This window comes from Euprymna scolopes, chromosome 2 (assembly GCF_053919585.1).
Source record: "Euprymna scolopes isolate OS-2025 chromosome 2, ASM5391958v1, whole genome shotgun sequence".
NCBI lineage: Eukaryota > Metazoa > Mollusca > Cephalopoda > Sepiida > Sepiolidae > Euprymna > Euprymna scolopes.
This window is the reverse complement of record NC_136483.1, coordinates 79,431,722-79,443,705: the sequence shown is the minus strand read 5'-3', so window position 1 is coordinate 79,443,705 and position 11,984 is coordinate 79,431,722. Positions and strand designations below refer to the sequence as shown.

The 11,984-nt window shown below is 31.2% G+C and overlaps 1 protein-coding gene across 2 annotated transcripts in view; it reads right to left on the bottom strand.

Moving 5' to 3' along the window:
• Positions 1-938: 938 nt before the first annotated feature.
• LOC145292886 (mitochondrial inner membrane m-AAA protease component paraplegin-like) overlaps positions 939-11,984 on the bottom strand; it is a 99,362-nt gene continuing 88,316 nt past the window's right edge. For both annotated transcript variants that reach the window (XM_080139017.1, XM_080139027.1), the window contains exons 14-19: positions 11,740-11,855; positions 10,134-10,217; positions 5,183-5,255; positions 3,825-3,982; positions 2,208-2,285; positions 939-1,748 (exon numbers count right to left, since the gene is read on the bottom strand). In XM_080139017.1, the coding sequence (XP_079995143.1) occupies positions 1,563-1,748; positions 2,208-2,285; positions 3,825-3,982; positions 5,183-5,255; positions 10,134-10,217; positions 11,740-11,855 (695 nt within the window). In that variant the 3' untranslated portion in view covers positions 939-1,562. The remainder of the gene's footprint in view (positions 1,749-2,207; positions 2,286-3,824; positions 3,983-5,182; positions 5,256-10,133; positions 10,218-11,739; positions 11,856-11,984) is intronic.

Below are 11,984 nucleotides of genomic sequence, written 5' to 3'. Positions count from 1 at the left end.
ATTTAATGATTAGTTTTAGACAAAAATTTTACTGATTGCTACTTCATAGCTAATATCTTAATACTTTTTACTTTCTGCTACTTTGTTTTTGTAGCAATTCAAGCAACTGAGATTTGATTCACTTATTAATCACGCTTTTTATTATCTTTTAAAATAACATAAGTTGCTTAATAACATAAGTTGCTTAAAAAAAATTAACATTTTTGCATATGATAGATTTCATAAAATGTGTGCATGCATTATATTTCCTAAAATAGTTTTTTTTTAAACTTTGAATTTTATTTCAAGGCATTAAGATTCTAAACACTTATGCTTGATTTAATTATTAAGTTAATAACGTTAATTTATACAAAATGAAAGAAACAGACTCCCAGGTAACATTGACTACATAGTAACTAGTGCATATTAAAAATAAGAAACATTACTACCAGAAATTGATAACCTATGATTACCCCAATTCACAGCAATAATTGTTTACCTTCTGGCTGTAGTTTCCATTTTCTTAAAATGGTCTACCCCTCCACTTCCAATTCAGTTATGCAAACTGATTTTAAATAAGCATTTGATGGTTTACTCATTTTATAATTCCATTCAATCAAATTTGTATGTATTTGTATCAAAAGTACACATACTTTTTCTTTTGCTGAATATCTTAGCAAGAAATAGCTAAGTTTTACAAAAGTCATGCTGAACATTTTTTTTCTTTAGCATATAGTTCAAGAAATGGCTATAAATTTGTATTTTATTCTATAATTCTGCTACGTAGCCGTTAAAGTCATAAAACGTTCACAAAGGATTGAAAATGTTATTTATAAGAATACTTGACAAAATATTTTTAGATCACACTAGTTTTTTTAAGAATAACTAGAACTTTCTGAAAAAAAACAAAAAAAAAACTTTGAAATCAATTAGTTGGCAAAGAAAGACAAATTTTGAAAAATTCTTTAAAATGTTTATTTTTTTTTTTTATATAAGAAATTAATCAGAAGTTCAAAAAAAAGCTGCCTTGTCATCCATGATGTGACTCCATTACAATAACAGTTTAATCTTCATTCATAAATTTGAATGCAAAGATTAAAAAAAAACTTTTGGCTCATCTTTTTCACCAAAATATCAGGAGTTATTCTCTAGCCATAAAATTAATACACACTTGACTGAAGAAAGCAATTACAATGTCATCTATTTCCCTATCAAAAGGTTCACTTTCTTGATTTAATGAAAGATTTTTTTGTTTTTTTTGTTAAGGCTTACAAATTTTAAAGCTGATTAAATATCACCATTTTTATATTTTGTTTAAAAATGGTAGTGGTTGAACTTATCAAAGGGGGGGGGGGAGACTCAAGTTTCATTTGAGTGACTGAAATGGAGAAATTAAAAAAAATTCAAGAAATCTGTCGGGATATCACAATAGTAAAATCAAGGGAAGGTAATTAGATCCTTTCAACCATGACTTGTTTTATCACAGCAAAAGTAAAATATAATTATCTAATTGAGTTTCAAATATAAACTAAAACAAAATGGGTTTCACAACCCTTCCTATCAATGAAAGATTGGAAAATCTATTAGCGTCTCGAATGTCGTTTCTGTTTTCGATGTCTGTTATTCGTAGGGGTATCATCATTTTGTGGGGAAATGCCTTCCCAGCCAACCGGTTCAATTACATTCTTTTTCCCATGTGGTGGTGGGCCAATCAACTGTTCAATGTCTTCGTAATTCAAAACTTCCTTCTCTAACAAAGCATTTGCCAACTGGAAAAGAAAGCAAGGAAAACGTTCAGTCAGTTACAATATAAACATGTTTAAAGCAAATACAAAGCATTAATCCTCTACAGCAAAAGTTGTGAAGAGACACAATACACCACAGAACCAATCAAAAGCGAGTTAAGGCATGTATATAATCCCCCTTCCCCAGTAATTTGTAACCTACCAACTTTTGCTCAATTGTACACTAGAAGTGATTGAGCCTTAATATCTTCAAACTTTGAACCCAAATCTCATCAATTTATTAACTTTTCTATGCCTCACAGATGGTGGTCTTTGAAAAAAAAAAAAGCGAAATTCTGACTATGAAGCCTTTTAACAAAGTTGTCAGTGGCATACCACAAGTAGAAGTGATTTTTACTTATAAAAAAGAAACAATTACTACTTAGAAACTCCTGCGCTTTGTTTATGGAGCTTCCTAAGTCTGCTGTTGCAGATTTGACTTACCAATTGAAGTGTTTCCTTATTCTCTAAAAGAACCTTTTCTGTATTTCTGTAAGCATTCGTCACAAGAATCCGAGCTTCCTGCAAAGAGAAGTGTATAAAAAAAAAAGTTTTATGGAATATTTTTTTAATAGATTAATGAATATTTGTTTAGTGAAGTCAGATTATCAAAAAGTTCAATCCTATCAGATTGAATAAATTCATTAAAACAGTCTAATAAGATTTCTAAAAATAAAAAGCAATTTTTTTTTTTTTTTTGCATTATAGTTGCAAACATATGCATCCCTTGGATGAAAATGAATATTTTTGAATGCCTAGATTTTTTTTTTTTTTTTTTTTTTTTTAATTTTAAATCAAATGGTCATAAAACTTACACACAAAGCTGATGATTATATGCAAACTTTAATCAATTTACAAATTCATAGCTTGCATTAACTTTTTATTTTAGTTTTTAATAAATAACATTCATTTACTTTGGTCAGCAGAAAATTAGTAATTGTAAAATGAGTTACAATATTTTTATTTAAAATACAAGTATATCAGAGTGCACATAGACAGCGACAACGGTATTAATAAAACATTTTAATGCTTCAGTAATCGATTTACTATATTAGTAGTCTGAGTACGTGTGTAGATTTTGAATCAGACATATCTCAGCTTTGCCTGGAACATAAGACCCGAGTTGATCACAGTGCGGCAATTGAGCAGACTTTCGAATAAATAAATCTAACACTATGAATTTATTAATGTTAGACAAACAACAGCAGATGCTCAAAGAAATAGTTGTTTTGTCAAAATAAGAAATTAATCGGATGCCAAAAGAATTACATTACATGTATTAAATGCATCATTGCAAAGAGAGGCTCTGCAAGTGATGATTTGGCTTGAGGTGAACAAGCCTTTTGAAATTTGAGACAATTTTTTTTTAAGACAAAATATATTTGTTTTCAATAAAAAAAAAAAAAAAAAAAAAAAAATTGTTTGCTAAACATTATCTACTAGCAGGACCCGTTAACCAGTGTTGCCCGATTGATGTAGCCCCCAACCTCGTAAAAAATTAAAGTACAGTTGTTGGTGGCCAACCCTCAATGTTAAGAACAGCTTTTGGAATAGACACACCCAACAGTTGAAAAGTACTTGTCTCGGCCAAATTTAAATGAGATTTTTGTAATCGGCATAGTCAAAACCCTATAAGAGTCGTCATGTTAAAGAAAATTGGAGATGGAGCTAATGTAAAAATTTTTAATACAGAATACAATAACTTTTTAAGCACGATTTTCTTTTGTAGAGAGTGATGTCGTATTGAACAATTTCTGGATTGTAGATGTAGTGATTGTGATGGTGTTGCTCATTGAATGTAATGTAGCATTTTATCATCACGAGTGATTGTGGCAGAAATGGTGTGCGTAGGCTACATTAGATAGTGGCTATCACAGTAGATATATTGAATTTGTATGTGGCATCTGTTGTTGCAAACCGACGGTACTTTGGTCCAGAGGGAAATTTCTGCACTCAAAATATATATATGGTGATTAAAAATGAAAACAAAGAATACAAAAGAAAAAAAAATAGTTTGATGTAAATTTCTTTTATCAAATGCAATTTGTTGCATGGACTGACCTCATCAATAATGGAAGCTAAGCGTTTGCTGTATGGTTTGTAACCGCTTGAATTTTGACCGTCTGGGAAAGATAAATAGCCAACACGTTTATTCATGCCGTACATTTGTATTTGGGCGTACGCCATTTTCGTCACTTTTTTCAAATCGTCTTCAGCACCTGCCAGAAAAACAAATTTTTTTTTTTTTGTGTATACAAGAAACATCAACATACATAAAAATGGGAAAAACATTGTAAAATGATGTACTGTTGCCACATCTGGGCAGAAGCTGCTCGGAGCATCCTATCCTGCCTCAATAGAGTTCAACACTGACTTTGTAATTTAGTAGGTGACCCTTTTCTCTGCAACTTCCCCCCCACCGAAGACATGTCGCGGATCTATCTCTGCTCTATCATCATTTTCATGGCAAGTGTTTGACGGAACTCCAATCTAGGAGATTCCCCTCACCAATAATTTCCTCCACTCTTTAAACCTAAATTGTGATTCCATGACAAAGCTTCTTTCCTAGAACTGCCCACCTCTGGAACTCTGTTCCGTTGGTCTGCTTTCCAGCTGACCACAATATTGAATTGTCCTTGTAAATTTTCATATTTAATTTTTGCTCAAATCCCATGAATAACACCAGGATCATACAAGGTGACCCCTATAAGTATAACTGCAGTAAAGTATTAAAGCTAAGTGCATTTTGTTGCTTATTAATTATATAGCTCTATACAATAAGATATTGAGCCCTTGGTGCAGGATCTGTCTCAGTTTGACTTTATCCAAATTTAAAACTTTGTTTGCTATGTATGGATAAAAATACTTAGTAATAATAAAAATTTTTTTTTTAATTGTACTTCAAAGTATTTTTATTACCAGCTTAGATACCCAGTGTTGCCCGGGTCAACATGAAGTTCCGTTTGGCCACACTTGCTATACTAAGGATATTGAGCAGTTTTTCATTATTGTAGGTCAACTCCATTGTTACCCTGACAACAATTCCAAAAATAAAAGAACGGATAAAAAAAAAAAAAAAAAAAAAAAAAAAACACAAATGTACCTTTTTTTTTTTCCTTGTTTTTAGGATACCATTCTCCAATGATTAGTTTAATATTTTGTATTTTATTGTTTACCATTCCATTCTTTAGTGATTTTTTTTTTTTAATTTGAGATTTATAGTCTGTATGCTATTTTGTTGTTAGTGATTTATGTACATATATAGACACACATAGGTGTGTGTCTATATAAGTGCGAGAAAAGATTAAAAAAAAAAAAAAAAAAAAGTGGAATGCAAACAAAATTCACATTCAAAAATATTGGAAAAGCTTCTTCACCTCACAAAATTTTCTTTTTGCAGCAGTGGAAACTAGTCTTACCTGTTGTCACCCGATTAAAAGTAATTGCCTCTGCAACACGACCTCCCAAAGCCATACACATCCTTTCAAATAACTGAAAAAATTAAAAATAAGAAAAATATATCAAAAGTTTTTGCGAATTGTTTTGAAACCAAGACAGGGTAGTCATAAATAATAAAAAAAGAACAACCTAAATTCGAACACTAAATATTTACAGCAAAAGTCAAAGTCACAAAATGCCATGACGTCATTATTTGCAAAAATCAAAGTTTGTGTCACATTATCTGCAACTACATTATGCTTTAAACAAGTGATGATAAACTAATTCTTCAATCAATTGAATTTTGCCAAATTGAGTAACATTCCAAGTTTGAAAAAAAAAAAAAAAAAAAAAAAAAAAAAATGGACATTCACCTTAACCCTCTAAGGCCTAACATTAATACATAATAAAAATTCTGAAATTTGAAATTATAGATTTTATTGGATCAAGAATCATAAATCTGAACAAAAACAGTGAATTCATTTAAAAACTTGAAAGTTATGAAATGTGCCATATCTGTCCCCTTTGGCTCTAATCTTCCTGATTAGGATTGTGCCATATATGGCATGGGCAGCCCTAGAGGATTAATGTGGGACATAAAGGGCAAACTTCACACTTACTATTACATGAATCAAGACAAGGGCTGTTTAAAAAACCTTGGTTTGTAAAAATTTAATGATTAGTTGCTTATTTCTAAAACATCAAAAAAGTGCCAAAAATAGGCTCTGGATGATCTCATTAATGTGCTACCTTAAGGACAAATGTCACTTAGCACACTACACAATTCAGGTCATTATCTTTACAACAAGCTTTCCTTTGTTAAATTCTGACCAATAATCCTGAGATTTGGAACTTATAAAACTGCCAAAGAAGGTGATATATACATATATATGTATGTATAAAGGCCTACCGGCATTGCCCGGTCGTAAAATACACTTGAATGATATTTTGATTAATTATTATTATTATATTGAACCCAATATAATGATTTAAAAAGTTTTTAAAAAATTTGACTTGTGTGCCACCACTGAAAACCGAAACCAAGTTGTTTAGCTTTGACGTTAATGTCTTATCTATGAAGACATGTTTGCTGCAAGGCTAAAAATTAAAACATGAACCAATAACTATTATGTTATACATGCATATTCGTAATGCCGTCATTTGACCTTCACCTGGCAAATTCCATTTCTTTAATTTTCACATTTGGATTTTAGCCGGGGAAAATCTGTGCAAATATAAAGTTTTGCATAGGTTCGAATACCCTATATATTAAGTTTTATGTCTGTAGACCAAAAACAGACAGGAGTTTGGTAGGGGAAATTTTTTTTAAACAAATATATATATATATATATATATATATATATATATATATATATAGAAAAAGGTTAGTGTTTACTAAAACACTTTCACATAAATATTACGCAAGTATAAATCGTATACAATACTGCATGAATATAATCACACAGTTAACTACAGATCATCCCATAAGAAAACTGAAAAACTTATAGGGAATTAATCAAAATGAATGTTTAAAAGAATATGCAAATTAGCTAAATCTTTTGCAGATGAACGCAATTCCACGACACATTTATAACAAAGTTGTATTTCCTTTTTAAATAAATAGAAAAACGGATTTTTAATATAAATACACACAAAACAAAAATACAAGTTGATAGGAATATATATATATATATATATATATATAGCCAAATTGAATATTCAAATGCTCACATCTTTCATTCTATAGAGCGAATCTATATGAAAATTTGAAGACTCTGAAGATTATAATATTATTCTATGGTTAATATTTTATGACAACTGGTAAAAAAGAACCTATATTTTCAAGCCAATAAAATATGGCCAAATTTGCCCACATTTGTATATATGGTTTCCTGGCAGTTTTGTTGCTTTGTGATGAATTTTGCTCACGGTTTTTTTTTTTTTTTTTTGCTTGGTCCTCTCCCCTGTGACCTTCCCATGCCACTAATATATAATCCATCCTTATTCTGAATAAAAAAAAAAAAAAACCTGACTAGAATCAATATCAGAATTTAAACTTTGTAAGTTAAAACTGTTGTAATATTGTATCAAAGCTTATTCATTATATATAATATATATCTATAAAAGTGAAAATGTATGTGAGGACACTTCTCAACTTATATACTTAAATTGTTCATCTACAGACTGGATATTTGATATATAGGGTATTCAGACATGTAGAAAGCTTTAATTTTAATCTGGAAAAAAGAGCTAAAGAGTCAAAATTGAAAAGGTATTTGGGGAGGGGGGGGTCCATTGAATTTTTATCTTTTTGTCAACTGTTTCACAACCGCGCATGCATGAATTAGTCACATTATGTTACGAATAAGTAGGTTTGAAAACATTTTTTAAAGATCGTGTCAAGCTGGCCTAATGGTTATTGTCCTTGACTCACTGTCTTTAGATTTTAGCTTTGATCTCAGCTCAAGAAATGAACTGTTTAGAAAAAAAAAAAAAATAATACTTGCATGCACATGTCTCAGTTTTTTTTTTTTTTTTTACTTTATTTTTTAAGAGGAATTTAACGTTATGTTTAATACCTGCACTATTTCTGTTTATAATAAATAAAAAATCTGCATTAATTAAAATATAATATTTGTGCACATTTTATGACCGGGCGGCCGACTAGTATATAATATAATGGGTAAACTTTTCTTCCATACTAGTGACCAATCAGGCCGTCTATGCTTACCGGGAAAGACTTAAGTACAGTCAAGCTAGATCATAACCACTGTGATATATATATATATATATATATATATATATAATTATTTTGGATTACTGGTATGGAAGAATAAATTTAAGACAGCTACATTTGTTATATTTTTATTTCAAAATGGGCAGCTGCAATCATAGATAAGTTCACAAGAAACAAGATGGAGGAAAAGCAAATGGAAAGTAAAATGCACATTGATAGACTAAAACTCAGGAGAGTAAGAAGAGGTATCAAATGGTTCAGTAGCTTTGAATGCAAATACAAAAAAAAAAAAAGTTGTCAAAAATCAATGCGAAACATAAATAATGTATACTGAATCATTTTAAAAGATGCGATATTAAAAATAAACCTAATCCAGGCTTAAATAAAAATTCCAAACTAAAAGCTAGAAGTAACCCCCAAAATATAGAAAAGATATCATACAAAAAATTTCAAAAAAATATTGGTAGTTTTTCAAGTGAAAAAAAAAAAAAAAGTGTGTTTTTTTTTTATTTTTATTATTTTTTTTTTTTTTTACAAGGAAGTCACCACCCGGAGGCCACTCGGGGATAAGGGTTATTGCGTGTACAGTAATCAATGAGATAATATCGTAGTAATCGCTAGTAATGGAGATCTGATAAAGTGTCTTAATTAAGGGGGCGGTTTAATAGGAACTTGTTTATGTTGAACTTGAAGACATCCAAGTTGTAGTCTGGTGGGAAACAGGCAAACGGAACAGTTCCACAGATGTGAACTTCTAAGAAAGAAGCTTTCTTCATAGAATCTCCATTTCGATTTAGGCACAGATAAAGAGTGGGGAAAATTACTGACAGTGGTTTCAGCTAGACGGGTGTTTTTCGTGAAAGATTGGAGGGGGGGGGATTAGAGATTGGAGCTCAGATGAGCACCTGCCATGGAAAGAACGATAAAACAGCGACAGGCTCGCAACGACCCTTCTGTGGGAGAAAGGTTGCAGGGAAGAGAAAAGGGCATCCCCCACTAAGCTACGAAGTTTATTTTGTACTCTGTCAAGGCAGGATAGGTTGTTTTTAGCAGCTCCTGCCCAGATATGGCAGCAGTACTCCATCCTTGGACGTATTTGGCTTTTATATAGATAGAGAATTGCATCAGTAGTGAGATATCTACTGGAGCAATAGAAGGATCCCACCATTTTTCCAGCGACCTTGGCAACAGATTCGATGTACATGTTCCATTTCAGATCAGGAGTAAAGGTCAAACCCAGAAGCTTGTCAAAACATGGCGCCCCCCCCCCCAAAGATGAGAGCCATCCATTTCAATTGATGCCAGATGGGGATCAGAGCATCATCATGTAAAGATAGAAACTTGGTTTTAGATGCATTAAAGGTAACTAGCCACCTCTTCCCCCATTGTGCCACACACTCAAGATCAAAGGAGAGAGAATCAGAGAACTTTATCATTTACGGCCTTTGATGTGTTGCCGTAGATGGTCGTGTCATCAGCATAGATGTCAACGAATGATTTTAGTATGCGTTTTGGGAGATCACTGATGTAGATCAGGAAGAGAGTTGGGCCCAGGATTGACCCTTGAGGGACGCCTGCATTAATACTGTGGGCTTCTGATTTCTGCCCATCAACCACTACTCTTATGAGCCTATCAGAGAGAAACGATTTAATAATTGAGAAAACATTTCCAGTTATACCGTAGCTGGAAATCTTGTGAAGTAGGCCTTTATGCCATACCTTGTCAAAGGCCTTTGATATGTCAAGAGCAATTGCCCTAGAAAGGAAGCCTTTGTCAAGAGATTCACTAATCCTATGAGATAACCGTTAGCACATCTGTAGATCTGGCAGAATGGAAACCATATTGTATGTCACTAAGGAGGTTATTTCTGTTGAGGTGATTGACTACTTTATTTAATATGGATTCCAGCAACTTACTCATGACACACAGGAGACTTATTGGTCTGTACTGAGAAGGAGATGACCTATCACCTGAATTCTTAAATACAGGACATACTGATGAGGTTTTCCAGGGTGTTGGGAAGCAATTCTCCTTAAGACAACGCTAAAACAGTTTTGTAAGTATGGCAAGTTCTTGTTGAAGCTTTTTCAACACTATAATTAGAATGCCGTCTGAGCCAGTTATTTATTGGAATCAAGTGTATATGTGTGTGCTTAGATTTTCTGTAAATTGTTCAGTTGAATGAAACTTTTACCTCTTCTGTTGAATAAAGTTTCTGATCAGAAGGTAAATATTGTACAAATCCCAATGCACTGTTTGTCCTTGGAACAATTGAGATCTGCAAAAATAAAGATTACACACATATATATATATATATATATTTTAGAAAAAAACAGTCAATGGATTTTAATACAAAATTACAAATATTTCAGTTCCATATGTGTGTGTGTGAAAAATTAAACTAAAAATCCTAATCATATGTATGACATCAAATTAATTTTGAGGATTCAGTTTCTTGTATTCCATTATATGCGTATCACATAATTATACGTTTCTACATTCTAATTATGACACTTAATAGATTCCATGCAAATAATATGACAACAATCTTTTCTACCACGAGGAGAAAGTTTAGAAGGGCAAAAAATGCATATTTCTCCTCTTCTGCCCATGTATAAACCAATATTTAGACCTAATATTAATGAATGTGTTGCAACATAACTTATTTAGTTTCATTTGGGGGGGGGGGGGCTGTTAAGTAACCATCTTTCAAAGAATTTGCCCCCCCCCCCCCACACACACACTTCTGTATGTTTTCAATTGTAAATATTCATAATAGTTTAAAAAAAAAGAAAAATTAAAATTTTCTTTTGCAATAAAGACAAAATAGTAAATCTCATTGTATAGCCCCTTATTTCCTTCTGCATATATATATGCACATATAAAAAATATTAAAAAGTGGTAAGGTATATACAAGGCATCCTGAACATCAGTTGATATAAGTAAAACATTAAAAATCAACCAAAAGTTGTGATTAATAAGTAATGAATGGCTTTTTTAAAGTTTTTTTTTTTACTACAATTAATTTTATTTTTTAAATATTTGCGGAAAATTCCATTATTTACTATTTATTTTTCAGGTTCACCAGTAAATGGTTTATGTAAATGCTAACTTTTGATGAATTTTAAGAACATTTTTTTTATATATTTACAAAAAAGAAAAAAATGCAATGTGATCACAGACTTGAATCCTGAAAATAATCACCAATCACAACTTTTGGTGAATTTGAAAGCAAAACCAATAACAGATTAGACATTTACAAATTAATTCTCACTCTTTCCCGATTTTCAAAAACACAATTTATAATGCAGTTAGACTTCTGATATATTTCCGAATTAAAATACCTAAAAAGATGGGATAAACTAAAAATATTTTTTTAAATTAATTTACATGAAAATTTTGGGTTTAATGAAATATTCACATTGAAATTTGATACAGATTGAAATAAGATGGCCAAATTTATGAAGTTAGAAATTGATGGCAAATTCTGTGATATTTTCAAGCACGTCATATATGGATGAAGATCATCAAGCCAGGGTTTTTGTGACTGGAATTATGTAAACTATTGATCATAGATGTTTGGTTTGGAATTAAAACTAATGAATGTAAAATTAAAATTTTTGTCCATTTGGAAGATATTTTCAATTCCATGGAAATTCATGGAATCAAAAATGTTTTCCAAATAAACAAAAATTTGAAAAGATGTAAAGTGTGAATTGTGGAGTGGGAGTTTTAAAAAGTTGGATATATATTTAAATAGGAGGGAGGTAAGATGGAAATGAAATGAGAGTGATGCTTACCCGTAGAAGAGCATCTGTATATTTGAGAAGCCAACCAACTAAAGCATGGCCTGATTCATGATAAGCCACAATTTTTTTTTCTGTTGGAGATAAAAGTCGGCTCTTTTTGGCCACACCTGGGAAAAGCGGAAAAAAAAAAAAAAAAAAAAAAAAACTGAAGACATTTCCAGTTATGACAAAAAAAAAAAAATATATTTTTGATTGTATTTAAAGACAATTTGGCTCAAGGCTACACAAAAATAAAA